At 40.9% G+C, this 17,935-nt stretch overlaps 1 protein-coding gene across 3 annotated transcripts in view; it reads right to left on the bottom strand.

Moving 5' to 3' along the window:
* SPATS2L (spermatogenesis associated serine rich 2 like) overlaps positions 1–12,999 on the bottom strand; it is a 95,840-nt gene extending 82,841 nt beyond the window's left edge. For 2 of the 3 annotated variants that reach the window (XM_040971945.1, XM_040971947.1), the window contains exons 1-2: positions 5,423–5,504; positions 1,515–1,574 (exon numbers count right to left, since the gene is read on the bottom strand). In XM_040971945.1, the coding sequence (XP_040827879.1) occupies positions 1,515–1,574; positions 5,423–5,455 (93 nt within the window). In that variant the 5' untranslated portion in view covers positions 5,456–5,504. Of the gene's footprint in view, positions 1–1,514; positions 1,575–5,422; positions 5,505–12,883 lie in introns of those variants that run through there. The other variant, XM_040971946.1, reaches the window with a different exon arrangement.
* Positions 13,000–17,935: the final 4,936 nt, after the last annotated feature.

Raw genomic sequence — 17,935 nt, 5'->3', positions numbered from 1 at the left:
ACTCTGGCCTTTGGAATGAAGGCCTACACAGTTCTTTAGTTTTTGGTACACAGACCCTTTGGCAGCATGGGGAAGTTAAGGGGTCCTGCTTAGAACAGTGTGTTAAAGTTCATGAAATAAGACATATAATAAGGGAAATGATTCATATTGAAATACAGCCGATTTGGACACCAAAACCCCTATTTATGAGACAGTAATATTAAGAGGCAATGCAAGTTTGCCACAAACGTATTAAAGCCTCTGTATATGTGCTTCTCTGTAATAAAGTTATAACTATGGTAATTTTGAAGTGGTGATGAGCTAGTAACATTTCTAGAGACCTGTGGCAAATGTAATGCCACATGAAGATACCTGAGAATTCTAGTTGTAGAGTCATAAGTACCACTACAACTACTGTGGTTGGTCTCATTTTGCATAGTTCATGACAGAAAGAAATCCAAACTTCATTTAGATGATAATGAGGAAATTGTCTGATACAATGTGCATTTATTTGTCTTGGGTTGATTCTCTGCTTCCCTGCCTTGAGTGTGAGCTCAGCAGGAGCAGGAACTCCATCTACACATTCAATGTCATATTCAAGGGATTTACAACAGGACATCTTGCTACGTGAAAGAAAAATAATGAAGCACTCTCATTCTTCACTATTTTGATGTGACAACAATACACAGGAATGAGAGGCAAACTCCTTATCTAAGTGCCTAAGCAGCTGAGTCAGTCACTGAGTGTGAGGGACACTGAAGGGGGATTGAGCTGGGCTGGGCTAGGATCCTGTATTACTGGGCTTTCTACCAGGGGCTAACTGCTTGTAGGGCCTCTGTATCTTCCTACAGTTCCAGAGAGTGGACTGGAGAAATTGCTCTCCATGCTCTCTGATTTGCGGTCATTAAGAGCTAACAGCACAAAGTAGCTGGTGTGGCAAGAGGTGGATGCTGACGTTAAGTGGATGTAGAAGGGCTCTGAAGTATGACCAGTTTCCAATAAGTAAAGGGGGAGGGGAATGCTTCAGAGTCAGGATCTCTGCAGTAAAACAAACTTTCAATGCTGCCCAGCATGGCTACCAGGAGACATATCGGATATTGACTGGATTTCTCTACATAAGACCATCTCTGAAGGGACAATACAATACCCTGTCTTCGTTGCAACCTGGCATGGTGTTCTTGAGTTTGGACTGCAGGGCTCAGACCTGAGTTCAAATCCCAGCTCTGTTGTTCGACTAGACATGTGAACTCAGACAAATCGCATTCCTGTTTCTCAACTTTCACTTCTGTAAAATGGAAACAACTTTATGGGATTATGGCCAACAGGAAGTAAGAAAAATGTATGCAATGTGTTTAATACGCATTCAGTGCAGGCTATGTATGATTCCCTCTGCTAAAGAGTTCATTGGAGTAGCAAAATTGTTATGTATTCCCCAAAACCACTTTTCCCTTCTTCCACCACTACCGAGTTTTTACAAGCTAGGGACTCCATTACCCAGATTAGAGTTTGCGAACCAGTGTGTAACATGAACCTACCTTTTCCTTGACATTCACGTGAGTATTGAGTTCAGCCATCTTGCTTCTAGTGGAGCAAGCCTATAAAGAATGAGACAAGATTAACTTCAGTTTTAAAATTGATTTCTCAATGTATTATTTTTATGTTCTTTTCCGACAAAGTAAACAATTTTATTCAGTCCCCATCATAAATACCATTTTAGAATGTAAAAATACTTCCAGCTAAGCATCTGAGTTAGATATCTTTTAAAAGCATCTTATGGTAACTCTAGAAGACAATGTAAAATCTTTTATTCATACTGTATTGACATGAAAACTGACAAAGAAAGATAGGAATGCATTCAAGCTGTGTTTTTTGTTACAAAAAGAAAAGTTGGTCATAGTAAGCAAAGGGAAACTGCCTATTTTAGCTAAGCATTACCATCACATCCTTAGTGTCCCAAGCCTTTCAGCAGTCCCCAGGCAATCTAACAAACATTTATTAGCTCCTGCATGCACATAATTATACCAAACACTACAAAAAGAAACTACAGAAATGGTTCCAGGTTTAAACATAAGAAGCATGCTTTGTGTGTGTGTGTTGTGTTTTACTTTTGTTTCTATCTGAACTCTCACTTCAGTCATTGCATAGCTTGTTCTTTTCTGTCTGCTTCATGTCAGTTCCTCCAGACTTGCCTCCTCTGAAAAGGCTTCCCTGGATACCCTATCAAAACTTGCCCCCTCCTGCTCATTCCCCATCAAGCACATGCAAGCTTTTAAACTTGTTTTCTTGCTTGCCTACATATCAAGTGGGACCTTTTAGATCAATATGTAGGGATCTTTACCATAGCCTTTTGAAAAAATATATATATATCCATATTTTTATTGGAAAGCAGATTTACAGAGAGAAGGAAAAACAGAAAAAGATTTTCCATCTGTCGGTTCACTCCCCAAAGGGTCACAATGGCCAGAGTTGAGATGATCCGAAGCCAGAAGCCAGGAGCTTGTTTTGGATTTGTCACACAGGTGCAGGGTCCCAAGGCTTTGGGCTATCCTCTGTTGCTTTCTCAGCCACAAGCAGACAGCTGGATGAGAAGTGGAGCAGCTGGGACAATAACTGTTGCATGCATGGAATCTCAATGTTTGCAAGAGGATAATTAACCAATCAAGCTGTCACACCAGGTCCTCACCACAATCTCTAATGGCCACAGATTCATGCTTTCCAGGTCTAACTGGACCCGTCAAATTGCCCATGCTCTCTCTGTTCCCTAAAACCTTCTGGTTTTCTGCCTTTTCTCTGTGGAATGCTCAGTTCTGAGATCTCTATTCCCAACATCAAGCTGTGAGGGTTTCTTTTCCTTCATCCAGTCAGAATTTTTCATCATTATTATGGAAAATAGATATTCTGTCTTTAATAAACAGCTACAATCTTCTTGGAATAGAATAAATGACTTCAATGTATGAACAGATTAGCTCAGAAATTAGCAGCTAGTCAGGTCATCAGAACAAGTTAAACTTCCTGTTTGCATGGCAAAAGCTTTTTATCAGTCAAGAGCCAGTGATATATTTTCTTATATTCTTTCTGATTTTTGTTACAAAAGGACAGTATCCTCAGCCTCAGAGTCATTTTGTTAGGGATAACTTACAAAAATCCTCAGATGTTGCCCTCCATTTTTTTTAACACCTAAGCCTTAAAAAAAAAGACTTTTAAATTTTTATTGGAAAGGAAGATTTACAGGGAGAAGGACAAAGATCAAGGTTTTCTGTCTACTGGTTCACTCCCCCAAGTGGCCATAACAGCTGGAGCTAAGGTGATTCAAAGCCAGGAGCTTCTTCTGGGTCTCCCACGTGGGTGCAGAGTCCCAAGGCTTTAGACCATCCTCTACTGCTTTTCCCAGGCCACAATCTGGGAGCTGGAAGGGACATGGAGCAGCCAGGACATGAACCGGTGCCCATATCGGATCCTGACATGTGAAAGGCAGGGATTTAGCCACTGAACTATCTTGTTGGGCCTTACCCCCAAATCTTAAATAAAGCATAAGAATGAGGGGTCTTCAAAAACCTCACAAATGAAACTATACATGGCTTTCATTTTTTTTTTTTTTTTGTATCAAAAGTAGCTTATCCTTTAATTCTGGTTTCCATGAGCTCTTTGAAGCACCCTTACACAGATCCTTTTGCTTGGTGTTGTGCAATGCTAAACTGCATTACCACTCAAACTGTTCTCAGATAGGAATCACAAGATGAACAAATACTAAAAGGGGCAAGATTTTACTTGTCGACGTTCCCAAAGGATACAGCCACTGACACAGGCATCTGGACAAGCAGGCCCATAGAATGACCCTCGCCCTCTTTCCTGCAAGCTCTCCTGCAGTGGGCCCTATGGTGGAAGCATCTCCCACTGCTTCCAAAATGCAAATTCTTGAAACCTCTGACTCAGCACATGGGAGACAGTAAACACTATTAGCTAGAAAATAATATTTGCCTTTTATTCCCACCTGTTCCTGTCCCTAAAAGTTAGTAAAAGACAGGCTTGCCTTCTTACTAAATCAACAGAACAGAAATGGTGTGCAAGGCACCAAATAATCAGGTGGCTTTTGTTTACAAGCCATGTATGAAAAAACAAAACCTTTGGTCAGTTATCACAATGCTTGCAAGACTATAATCAGAGTATCTGAAGACTTCTAGAAGGATGGATTTTTAAAAAATTAAATGAAAGCCTTGGCATTATGCAAATATATGTGTACACTGTACATATATAGACTTTTCAGTGTATGATATAGTGTGCATGTGTGTATGTAAGGGCAGGAGGAATAGGAGGAGGGACAGATACACCTACTTAACTATGAAAGAATGAACTGAAGTGACAGCTAGACTTAGAATCGTATTTGTAGAACAGATCTGCGAGCCACCATGCCTTCTACTAGATCAGGGCAGTTGACTCCAGGACGTGCTTGGGATTGCTATTGTAGCAATGTGAAATCTCACAGAAAAAGTTTTTGTTTTGTTCTATAGCTGGGCTTTGATGTCTATGGCTTGAACGTGCAACATTTTCTAAAGCTACAATCCATGAAGTATTCAGGGAGAAGTTTCATTGAGGATGGACCATTTCTGAGCACTAAGGAATTGAGAGCACCAAATGGTAACCTCTATTGATCAGGCAAAGCGTACACATACCAAAACACACTCACTCACTCACTCATTCACACCTCTTCTTAGCAATTCTCTTTCTCTTGGATCACAAAAACTAACTCAGGATGACTCTTTTCACATATTGATGCTGAGATTAATCACAATGTTTTTTTTAGAAAATACTAACAATGCGGACAGAATGAGGCTTCTGCATGTTTCTAAGATTGGAAGATAAAATTAATAAGGAGCTGTGCTTTGTCCATTTTACTCTCTTAATTTATTTTCCACATGAAAGACAGTCTTCACAGATTCAACTCCCATGCCTTCTTGACATTATGGCTTTCTGAGCCCTAGAATGTAAGAAGAATTTGGAACCTGGGCAAGGCTTCAGTCATGGAAATCAGTGAAAGGGTCTTAATCCAAATAGATCATAAATGTGGTTGATTTAAACATTTATGCATTCGAGTGGGTTGAATATCCAATTGGGTTCTACCGAAAAGGATAAATGCTAGAGAAACCAGGACAGGTGAAGCTGACCTTCAGGATTCCCTGCAGGTCCTCCCTGAGATTCTGCAACCTCCCAGTGAGACCAGTTCCTTGAGAAAGTTCAGAAGCACAGCTTACACCTGAATGGCGGTACTTGCTTACCATCTTTCCCAAGCAAGTTCCCTTACTCCTGTGGAAATAAAAATGGGCTGTATTTCAATTCTATAGGGATCCCGTTTTCTGCTATGAACTGTGTCTGGTAAGTCAGCTGAAACTAATCTTACTTGTCTTAGATAGTCAAGAAAATTTTCTTCTAGGAAGCATTTCTTTACCTGTTCCCATGTGACAGGTCCAAGGTTCAGCATTTGTAAACCTGAATCCTTCAACTGGTAGACATTCAGGTTATCCCAGGAAGTCTTCAATGCTGTGAACTTTGGGCCCCATAGTGAGTAACAGGAATTTCCCTCACCTTATGCTTGGTCATTACAGTTGGTAGTGCATCACTGTTGAGCACAACCTTAACTGCAAAAAAGATTCAGGAATCTCTGACTTCAGGGAGCAGAAAAATGGTTTCCAGTTTTCATTACCACTTCAGACCATTCCTGCATAGGAACAATTACTGAGGTCTCACTATATAAATCCATAGATACTTGTCCTGTGTAATTAGTTACTTAGTACAAAATTAAAATACAAAAAAAGTTATAATAATAATGTAACATTTCAGTATCTTATTTATTTTAAAATTATTAAAATTACAATTAGTTTTCAGCCTTACATTTGTAAATAAATATAGGTAATACCTAGTTTTCATATATATGTTCAGGAAAAGTAAAGATCAAGGAAACTGTTAAAACTTATTAAAAAGAGACATCAATCACATGAAAAGTAATTCCATCATTTCAATATATCATCTATATACTTCACCAATGTAGAATTAATAAACTACAAATTGTTACCACCAATGACTTCCAGCATCAAATTGAACTATTTAACAAGCAAAAATCTTATTTACTATGCATTCATATGAGTGAAAACATCTATTACCTTATGATATTGACAATAATTTAATGTAAAATAAATCTGGATAGCAGAAATTCTGGTGCAAATGTTTGTTTCAGCATTTCTAATTGGCACATCTCAACAAAGTTTAATATATATGACAATTTAGTCAATGACCAAACTCCAAGTTTAAAAATATACATTGATATATCTTATACAATCATATGAAACATGGAAAGTTGTAACAGTGTCTTGTAATGCCAAATTGTTTTATGGCTTTTTTATTTCTGTCCTGTTTTATTGTACATGTAGTGATAAAGTTTCACTTTTGTTTCTTTGAAACCTACTACCTCCTTTAGATTCATTTTCTTGTTCTCAGGTATTACGTCACTTCACTTGTATTAGACTTACAGAAACTGAGGATATAACATAAGGAAAGCTTAAAAATAAAATTCTTAACAATTTTGTCACGGTCACTTGCGCAAAATTTCTCCCAAGATTTAAAAACGAAACTATAAAAATTATGGTGGATATTGGCATTTACAGAGCATTTAAGAAGTTATTGAACTATAAGCTTGAAATGCCAAGATTCAGCAGATTGGGTTTACAGAGGAAAGAGGACAAGCTGGAAGAGGCAGGAAACTGACTAGACTTTCTGGCTAATCATCAGGGGCAACTGGGGAGTACTGAAAAGGAGATTTCTGGGTCTGAGTGCCAGGAGGCGGAGGGATTGGGACTGCAAACACAAACAGCCCAGGTGGTTTTCCTGCAGAGCCAGAACTGAATGTGGCCAGTGCCCAGTCTGAAGCGGGTGCACTAGCAACATAAAGACATATTGGATTTCAAAGACTTAGTTAAAAAAAAAACAATGTAAGCTGTCTTATTGGTATTTTGATATTAATTGAAACAATAATATTTGATGGATGGGATTAAGTAGAATGTAATAAAAAATTATTTTTTATCATTTTAAAAATTATTTTCATGGGTTATTCTGGAGTAGTACTTTTAAATATCTTATTGTTTATTAATTTGAGAGTCTAACTGATGAGTTTTGCTGGTTTACTCTACAAATACTGGTAGCAGTGGGTAGGGGTATTGGTGGGAGGAGTTGTGATAACCTGAGCTATCGCGGCTGCTTCTCAGGATCTGCACTACATGGGAACTGGAGTCAGGAGTTAGCAGCCGAGCCAGACACCAACCCCAGGCATTCTGACATGAGGGCACAGATGGCCTGATTGGCATCCCCAAAGCTAGGCCAAACATTTATGTGCAGCAGTGATTCTTAGAGCATGGTTCCCAGAGGAGCAGTGGCAGCAGGGTTGCCTGAGTACTCCTTAGAAATACAAATGCTCTGTCCTCCCTCCCTTCTCAGAGAGAGATGGAATCCTACACACTGGACATAGTAGATAGTGTCTTAACAAGCCCCACGGTGCATTCACTTGCACAGCCACATACATAGAATATGTATCTTGGGGAAAGAAACATAGGGCCTTTCCTTAATTCCAGGAACTGTACACTAGAGGCAGAATCTCACCAAAATCGGGATGGATAAATGGGAGGCCAGTTTCTTACAGATGACAATGTTAAAGAGCATCTTTTTTTTTTTTTCTTTCACCAACTTGCTACTAGTAACAGTCAAGACATGCATGGAGAAGTTAGAACATGTGCCAAGTACTCCAAGTACTCAACACACTATTTTCGCTTACTCTCAATATCCTATGAGTTAGAAACTGTGATTACTCCCCTTCTGTATATGTGAAAACTGAGGTGCAAAGAGACTGGGTAACTAACTCCAAGTTCCATTCTACATAGAAGGACCAGGGAGTTTGACCCCATGAGTCTGACTTGGGAGACCATGGTCATCGCATTAATACACCTCAAACACCAAACAAGTCGCTGGGTCCCACTGTCTAGGAACTGTAGTGGAAACTTTCCACACAACTATCGCCAAGGCTCCAACCCAGGGTTGGCAGGTGTGTTTGATGCCTGCTTGGTACAGACACAGAACACATGAACTATGAATAAAACTATTCAGCTTTCACAGGAATGTTCAGGATCATGTTTCTTAGAGACAGCTATTTTTCCTTTAGCTTCCTACCTCAGATGAGACAGCAAATGACTGTATTTGGTGGGTTCCAGCCAACAAACTGTTTCCTGGACTGTGCAATGCAGCCAGGAGCTCTGTATAACTCCAGGGCTTAATACCTAAGTGATTGTGCATCATAAAGTCCACATAAAATGTCCACATACCTGACTTGGCGATGGCCTAGACCAAGCTGTGATCATACGGATCCTGACATTTTCTCATGCTGCCTCAGAAGGAAGCATTAGGACTGATCTTGGGTATGAGAAGTCAACCATATTGATATAATTTGAGATGCAGCAAAGCTTCTTGATCAAAATAGCAAGTCTGAAAGTCTAGTCTCTCAGAACATGGACTTACTAAGGTATCATCATCTGTGGTTAGTTTAGGGCACTGGTTTAGTGAGGGTAAGAAAACTTTTTTCTGCCAGGGGTCATTTGGATATTTATAACATCATTTGAGGGCCATACCAAAGTATCAATTTAAAAAATTATTCCACTACAGATTTATTGATATTTGAGTCCTGCCTGTGGTTGCTTTGGCAGGGCCAGATCAAAACATTTCATGGGGTTTTTATCCCCTGTGAGTCGTATGTTCTACCCATGGTTTAGAACATGCTAGAATAAAGTGCAACATCACAGTTTACTTCATTCTACTGCCATCGATTGGTCTTTAGCAGAGAACAATACTTTAAAATGTGGATAGCAAACAGAGAGAGTGAGAATGACAGTGAGTGAGAGAGAAAGTGAGAGAGAGATCCTTATCTACTGGGTCTACTCCCCAAATGACTGTGATGGCCTGTGCTGAGTCAAGGCTAAAGATGGGAACTAGTAACTCAATCTGAGTATTCCATCATCATTATTGTTTCCCACAGTCTTCAGCTAGCTGGAAGCTGGAGTCAGGAGCTGGAGGGTGGGCTGTCAAACACAGGCATTCCAATATAAAATGTGGTTGTCTTAAACCATGAGATCAAATGCTGTCTTAGGACACATATAGGTGTTTATACAGGGTACTATGCATCCTGATGGGACTACAGCAGGGGATGGAGTCTCACATTTCTAGTTGCAGAACAAGAGGTTGGAGTAAATGACCTCTGTGGTCCTTTTTAGCTCTCAGGTAGAGGTAGTCTACAAGGTCACCAGGAGGTGACCAGAACACCTATATGCTAGAGTGGCAGAAAGCGAAATAAATACTTTTAAGAAGTGCTGTCTCTGATGCACAAGTCTATTTCTCTGTGCAGGTTACCCTTAAGGTAGTCAAGAGGCAGCTTGACTGCCAGAACACAATCAGGGCACCAATGTGTCACTTAGAGAAGGAAACAGCACTCCCTCTATAGAACTGGAACTTTGTCTAAATTTCACATTAGTTGAGTCTTTTGGTATTTAACTTTCCAATGACTTTTTTTTTTTTTTTTTTTTTTGGTACCTGCTTCTTCTCCCTTCAACATTTTCCTATTCCTGATGGGCCCTCATAATGGCTGAGGTCTCTTATATTCTAAGTACTTTAGCTCTTTCAGGCTGTGGCTTAATTCTCTTATTTAATAAGGGTTCTTGTGTAGCACATTGTTCCTTAGAGAAAAGTTGCTTTAATGATTAAGAATGAGGACACACAAACAAAGAAACAGAGTGCCAACTGAATTAAGACTTTCATATGAAGATATCTGTAGTTTGGTTTCTTTTTTTCATGTAATTTGAAGAAAAAAAAATCTCAAGGTTGCATTTTTATTCGAAGACACTGTAATGTACTCAGCCCACTGTCAGAATGACTTCATTGAAAAGCATTTTAAGGGCAAATGTCAGAAAAAAATTCACATTTAAAAGCTTAGGCTTGGCCTCTTTTGAAAAAGCAGGGTTAGCCTTTGGTTTTGAAATGTCACTGCCTACTAAGTTCTTTGTGGGGGGGAAAGAAAGAAAATTTAATGTTTTATTTAAACAGGTCATTAACAGTCAATACTTATTTGAAAGGGCCTGCTTTTAGACGCAGATAAAAGCTTCCAATCACTTAGAATCTCACTGGAGCAGATCTGGGGCAAGATGTGCTGATGCAAGTTTGAGCCATTTCTGGGAGAACATGGTCACTCAACAGCCCCAGCACTAGGCAGGAGGAGGGTTTCTGGGCACCACTGTCTGTGCTGGACATGCAGAGACTCAGTGGGTGGCAGGCCCAGTCTGGAATTTCCCATTTTAGTGCTGGCAACATGTGTATCAATGAAGATCAACCATTCTTGCATAAAGTTGCCAAGCTATCTCCCTATCAAGGCAGAATGCAAATGGGGATAAAAGAGCAGAGGGCAGTGAAAATACATGTGGTAGATCCCATCAGCACAGTCACAGGAGAGTACGCATGGCAGGCATCCTTCACCTTCACTGGTGGCCTGATTTTCCTATTTAATTTGAAATTATTTCATTTCACAGGTTTCTGAGAGCTGGAGAACATATGCCTTTTTCTGGCAGTAAACCGACACTGCCTCCTGTAAGGATTTGCTTTTTTGTCACTGCGCTTTACAGCAAACATGTGTTTCCATAGAGATGTGGGTGACCTGGGCCTGGTGCAAGTCCCCACTTGTATCAGCAATTCAATTACACTCAGTTCTTTGCAGATGTGCTGATATAAGCTCAAGTCTGTAAAGCAGGTCCATGCTCAGAGATGTCTCAAGAAGGTGAGGCAACCGTAGTTGTGGAAAGCAGAAAAGGGTATCAGAACCAATTCTCCCATCTCTTTCCAAGCTGGCCACAATTGGTCTTCTTTCTCCATTGGCAACACTGGTTTGCCCCATTCTCTGCCTGCTGCCCACTGAGCAAACCCCAAATCCCAGTGGGGTTTGAACCAGTGATCTTGATACATGAACTCATTACTCTCTGGAACACCAAGTCCTTCTCACAAAGTCCTCAGGCATTGAAAAAGAAATAAAATACTTTCCTTTTTCTCTCTTTCCTTTATCCCTTTTCTCCAAATAGCTATCAAAACAGTTTTACCTCCTGGCCTCACAAACATCAATATTTACCAGGTTCTATGGGGAAGTGCCGGCAATGGTTAGAGCTAACAATTTCTCAAATCCCGCCCCCCTTTTTTTAAGATTTATTTATAATTTATTTTTATTGGAAAGGTGGATCACAGAGAGAAGGAGATACAGAGAGAAAGATCTTTCATCTGCTGATTCATTCCTCAAGTGGCCACAATGGTCAGAGCTGAGTTGATCCGAAGCCAGAAGCCAAGAACCTCTTCTGGGTCTCTCATGCGGGTACAGGGTCCCAAGACCGTGGACTGTACTTGAATGCTTTTCCCAGGTCACAGGCAGGAGCTAGATGGAAGTGGAGCAACCGGGACATGAACCCGGCACCCATATGGGATCCTGGTGTACATGCAAGTTGAGGACTTCAGCTATCTCACAGCTGCATGAACTCCCCCCTCCTTTTATTGGAAAGATAGATTTACACAAAGAAGAAGACAAGGAGAGAAACATCCTCCATCTGCTGGTTCATTCCACAAATGGCTACAATGGCCAGAGCTGATCCAAAGCCAGGAACCAGAAGTTTCTTCTAGGTCTCCTATGGGAGTATAGGGTCCCAAGGTTTTGGGCCATCTCCACTGCTTTTTCAGGTTATGTTTAGGGAGCTGGATTGGAAGTAGAACAGCTGGAACACAAACCAGTGCTGATATGGGGTGCTGGCACTTGGAGGTAGAGGATTAGCTAGTGAGCCATCATGCCAGCCCCGATTCTCTCAGCTCTTTCTATAGACCCAGCACTGCTCCAAGTACTTTCTATGCATTAACTCGTTTAATTTTCATAATAGGTCTATGGAATATGAACTTGTGATCTCAATATCCCTTAATTTGGTAGAAAAAGATATGAAAATACAGAGAATCAAGGGACTTGTCCAAATCACACAGTTCTTAAGTGACTAAGCAGAGAATTGAACTTAGCTCTGGTTCCAGAACTTTTGGCCTCAGAGGAGTTTACAGTTCAGTGACGGGCATGAACAAGACAACAGAGAGATGAGGGCTATGGAAGGAACACAGACGTGGATGTGACCTGGCTGAAGCTTCTAAGCCAAGGTTGTGGTCATCTCAGCCTGAAAGTGTCAGTCAGAGACAGAGGCACAACAAAGGATGGTGGTGAAGCTGGTGCATTATAAGTTTCTTACCACATTTTTTTTTTTTTAAGGAAAACACTGCATCTTTATCTCCAAAGAAAACATGGACTGTGATTCTGCAATATAATCCTGGACTAACCCAAAGAAGACATAAATAAACCTGGCAAACAAAGCCCCTCTGTTCATGGTTAATTGTGCAAAGTCGGCTCAGATGTCATGGAATAAGGACCCAGCATCGGAATCTGTGAGTTCCTTTGAGCATATATTCTGGTTTCAAACTTGTCTCTTGCAATGAATTCAGAGCATTCCTAGTAGACTAAGTCAGAACTCACCTAGTGAATGTTTATGGTTTTTCTGAAAGTGACAGAGAAAACCTACTTCCTTGAAATATCGCTAGCATTGAGCAGATAAATTCAATGAGAGTAAGACACACGATCCCAAACCCACCGGCATTCAGTGGCAAACAAACAAATAAAACAAAAAGCTATCAGGAAGCTATGGAAGACATGGCTTTGGCATCCAGCAAGGTCCCTTATGGCAGCCAGGCTCCTCTTGTGCTCATCCACTCACCATTGGGGTTCTGAATAGGGCTTCCCCACAAACGCCACACAACTCACCTTGTAAGGTTTCCTGGTTTCAAGTCAATGCTCCCAGGGCACAGTCCTGAGTTACTGGCTTTCACAGCAGACAAGCTCTGTCTCCCAGCTGGTCACCTTTATCAACTGGCTTTCATTCTGACCAGCAAGTCATCTCAACAGTGACGCAGGTGGAGCCAGCAACAAGGGTAGTAGCAGGATCTTGGGTGTGGCCAAGTAATCAGCAATGGGCAGGCAGCCCTGCATCTCGGGAGGACTCACCTTTCCAGAAACAACTTGCTTCCGCTTTGTCAAGCTGCCCAGTGTTTCTGCCTCCAGGCCTGCGTGAGGGAATGTCCAGCCCTTCATTTTTATTATCCTGGAGAAGACAAGGCTGAACCCGTCCTGGCTGCTCCTGGACCTGGGAGATAGCCCAGGCTGGACTGTAGCAGTCATCATCCAAAGGTCAGAGTTTAATGGTATGCTAAGGGCCTCTCATCTTTGGGTAACACCAATGCTAGCATATCAGTCCTTTAGCAAACATTCCCCGTGCTGTGCCCTGAGGCAATCTCCCAGGTGCTGGTTCTACACCTGACTGGCAACATCTGTTAGTTCATTTTATCCTCCATGAAAAGTGTACAAGACACTACCGGGGTAGCCATTTTATCAGAGATCATGCTTTTACCGGCAGGGATTAAGTGCCCATGGTGAGTGTTTACCCCATCTGCACAGGTAAAGGGCTAGGCTGAAGAACCAGTGCTAGCTAGGGTTCTTATTTATAGATAGATTGGACAAGGGCTTCTTACCTGTCAAGGCTGCTCTCTCTACAGACAAGCTGTCACTAAGTATGTTATCTCTATGTGGTGGTTTGATATTTGAAGTAAACAAACACGCACACATTCTCCATGTTTATTGGAAAGGCTCTATTTCTCTTTAGGATCAGGCCTCATTTGGTTCCTATCAGCAGAACCTGCCTATCTAATTACAAACATGCAGCAGGTCTAGCCAGCCAGGATCGCCAACCCGATGGTGCAGATGCCTTTGGGCTAAGGTGCCTTTGATGTCAACCGCTCTCGTGGGTCCTTTCATAGCCTCAAGAGGAAACACTGTCTATTTTCCACCATAGAGTCTTCCTTACATTCTTACGCTGGAAAATCAGTCATTACAATTTGCCAAGAAGGAATCCCAGCTCTGCTTCTTAACTTATTTTGGAACTTGACCACAGTAACTTGGTGTCTCTAGATCTCCATTTCTTCATTAGCTAGGAAGGGGATAATAATAAAAATGATACTGTAGATTGGTACCAAGGATGAAATGAGTATATTCTCGTGAAGTGATCACAACAGTGCCTGGGACATGATAAGTTCTATAAAAGTACTATAAAAGGATATAAATAAATTCTCTCACAGCCTATCTGGTAGCTTTCTTTCTCACATACGCCAATTTCCATGTGAGATGTGAAGGCTTCCCAGGTCGTGGCCATATAGGAACCAGTGATAGATTCCACTGAAGTGGACAACTGACAAGAATCTAGTGCACCTCAGAGGAGGGCATTGTGGCCCCAAACCAGGGCCTGCCTACAGCACTGCCAGGGGGCTTTCAATTCTAGGTGCTCAGTCTGTACCCATGGGGGTCATTTGTTTTCCATGCTCTTAAAATTTCAGCATGAGCAGAAACAAATCTAGGACTACAACAGTCTTCTCCATGAACTGTATCGTAAACCTGTGTCAGGTCACTGTTTCCTGCTTCATGGCTATATGATGTCATCAGTGGTACATCTTAGTGACCAAATTCATAATGAATGCACTTGTCTTTAGAGGGCAAGAAACAGTTGCAACCTAGAAAGATCAAAGCTCAAAAGTCTTAGATGTAGTTAGGGAATAATCTGAAAACTACTAAATCTCTTTCCTTCACATTGTGATGACAGGCAATTCTATGAAGGTAGGAGAAATAATAATATGATTTTAATGCCCTTAAGTTTATTCAAATGTATTATAGGTAATAAAAACTTAAAAACTAATTTTAGTCATTTTATGATATGCTCAAAATTCTATAGGTCAAATTTGCTGTTTTAGTAAATCTCCTTTCAACTTTTAACTATGATAAGAATAGAAATTAGTCATTTAAAATATACTTTAATGAGAATATTAATAAATGCTTTAAAATATTCCAAATATAGGAGACATCAGTGAATTTAATGAATTACAGAAGCCTGCTTATGATAAATTCCAGCTTGCCTTTCTTGTTCTCCAAGTACCAAATACAATGCCTTTCACAACCCAGGTGTTCAGTAAAGACATGTGGAAAAAGAGGAATAGATGTCTTCTAAAGTGTTCTTTTCCTCTCTTGGTTATAATAAGCATTTCAAAAATTAGTTCCCAGTCCTGAACTTATTACCGTGTGCTTACATTAAAGAGCATCTTTAAAAAACAGCAGTGCCAAATTATGTTCCAGCTGCATCATTTTATATATTCTACAAACTACTCCCTGTCTTCCTCCCTCCATAATCCTTACCCTGAGATACCATTTAGTCATTCTGAGAGTCAAGGTCTAACCCATGAGTACCCATGTCACCTTTTTCAGACCTCATATATCCCACCTCTTCAACTTCCTGGACAGGTGACTTCCTCAATATTGTCTACCCATCTTATTTCCTCTTAAGGTAGAGATTTCAACCAAATCACTGGATTAGGTCTCTAGTTCTGCTCTGTCAAGGCCTATATACTTCTGTCTATTAACGAAAGGTTGAAAGTCACCTTTTTATATAGAGAATGAGAAAGTAAGAAATAATTTCACTCATTGCTATACAGATTTAACCATGAACTTTACCATCACATGTACCTTATGGGACACTGGAAGACCTACCTTGGTCTACCTCCTTAATTTATACAATGGAAAACCTGATGGGGGGAGGAGAGGGAGAAAGAGAAAGGAAGGTAGAAGGGGTGGATGAGAGAGAGAGAGAGCGAGTTGGAGAGGACACTGCATCCTCTCTATCACACACTGAACTCTAGCCTGCCCTTTGGCTCAACTCACACTGGAAGCAGTTTGGAAAATAGCAGATGCTGGAGAAGGTCTATAAGCTTTAAGAATTACAGTTTACTCTTTTTCAGATCATTTTTTCAAAGATTGGATGAGCAAAAACTATGTTTTTTTTTTTTTTTAGTACAGCAGCTCAAATATTGTACAGGCCTCAACTAAATATAACATTATTATTTTCATTTGGAAGACTTTCTGTTAGTTATCCAATCTACCTTAAAGCAATTTTGAGGTGTGAATGTATTGGGTTTTGATCACCTATTTGAGGAAACAGATCCATCTCTCTTAGTCTTGATTTTATTGATACTCATTTTTGGCAGATTCATAGAAATCAGCAATCAAGGTTATCTGGGTTTTCTCTAATGATAACAGTTTCACTGGCCTGATTCTGCATGGGGAGGATGTCATGTAGACATGAATGCATGCATGTTCTTATGAGATGTGAGACTCAATGCACATGCTCATGGGAGTATATATGGTGTAGAAATTCTGAGATGACTACAACAATGTGCACACACGACTTTTGGGAGGTGAGATGGCTTCAATTTGCATAGATTTAACCAGAGAGGGCTTCAGAGAAGGGATGGTTTAATGCTCTGCTTTAAGACACAACTGGCAATGACAAGGCTGGCATTTCAGATATGAAGAAGAACAAAAGTGAAACTTCTTAGGCAGAAACAAACTATGTGTGAAATCAGAAAGAAAACCTACTTGCTCAGGACACAGAAGCCAATTAACAAATATTTATTGGGTGCAAGATGTGTCACTGCTGGATGCAATGTTTTTAGTTCATTGTAATGCAGCAAAATCCTTTGAATGATTTATCTTACTTAAAAGGCATAGTGGGGCCCGGCGCGGTGGCGCACTGCTTAAGGTCCTCGCCTTGCACGCCCGGGATCCCATATGGGCGCTGGTTCTATCCCAGCAGCCCCGCTTCCCTTCCAGCTCCCTGCCTGTGGCCCGGGAAGGCAGTCGAGGACGGCCCAAAGCTTTGGGACCCTGCACCCGCGTGGGAGACCTGGAAGAGGCTCCTGGCTTCGGATCGGCATAGCATCGGCCGTTGCACTCACTTGGGGAGTGAATCATTGGACGGATCTTCCTCTCTGTCTCTCCTCTCTGTATATCTGCCTTTCCAATAAAAAATAATAAAAATAAATCTTTTAAAAAAAAGGCATAGTGGAAGAGAGGGAGTCAGAGAAAGAGAGAAAGAAATCTTCCATTCACTGGCTCACTTCCCCAAATGGCTGCATTCGTTAGGCTACAGGCAGGATGAAGTCAGGATCCGGGAGCTCTATCTGGGTCTCTCACCTGAGGTCCAAGCACTGAGGGCATCTTCTGCTGCCTTCCAAGGTACTTTATCCCTGAGCTGGTTCAGAAATGGAGCAGCCAGAACTCAAGTCGGTATTATAATATAGATGTTTGGCATCGTAAACTACAGCATAACCCACTGCAAAACAACACCAACCCCAATGTGGTATAATTTGAAAATTGGCTCCTGAATGTGGCAAGAGTTGTGACAAAGTGGGTTAAGTCACTGTTTGTGACATCTGCATTCCATATCAGATTGTAAGGGATGGAGTCCTATTGCTGCCTCTTCACTTTTTAAAATCGGTTACTACTGCTTCATTTGATTCAGCTTCTTGCTGATGTACCTAGAAGATAGCAGATGATGGTCTAAGTACTTTAGTCCTGTCACTCACCAGGGAGAACCAGGTGGAGTGCCTGACTAGGCACTGGTCTCATTCTTGGCATTGGCTTTTGCATTTGGGGAATCAACCAGTGATTGAAAAAGTCTCTCTGTCCCCTTTGTCTCTCAAACAAACTTTGAAAAGTAAAATAAAACTGGATCCTGCAAGGAGATAAGATTAGCAAGCCATGAGCAATTAGATGACATTGGAAGACAGTACAGCATGTACATAGGTGTTATCTGGAATAGTTTCAATGATAGGTCTGTCTTATTTGTAATGCAGGAAGAGGTAACTCCCCTGTTTTATTTTTCTGTTAGCAATGGAGAGTATTATTTCCACCCCATTCTAATTTTTCTCTTCCACCTCA

The sequence above is a fragment of the Ochotona curzoniae genome, unplaced genomic scaffold (assembly GCF_017591425.1).
Source record: "Ochotona curzoniae isolate NIBS_2020 unplaced genomic scaffold, NIBS_Ocur_1.0 contig_2210, whole genome shotgun sequence".
NCBI classification, from domain to species: domain Eukaryota; kingdom Metazoa; phylum Chordata; class Mammalia; order Lagomorpha; family Ochotonidae; genus Ochotona; species Ochotona curzoniae.
The sequence above is the reverse complement of the archived record's forward strand: the minus strand, read 5'-3'. Positions and strand labels throughout refer to the sequence as shown.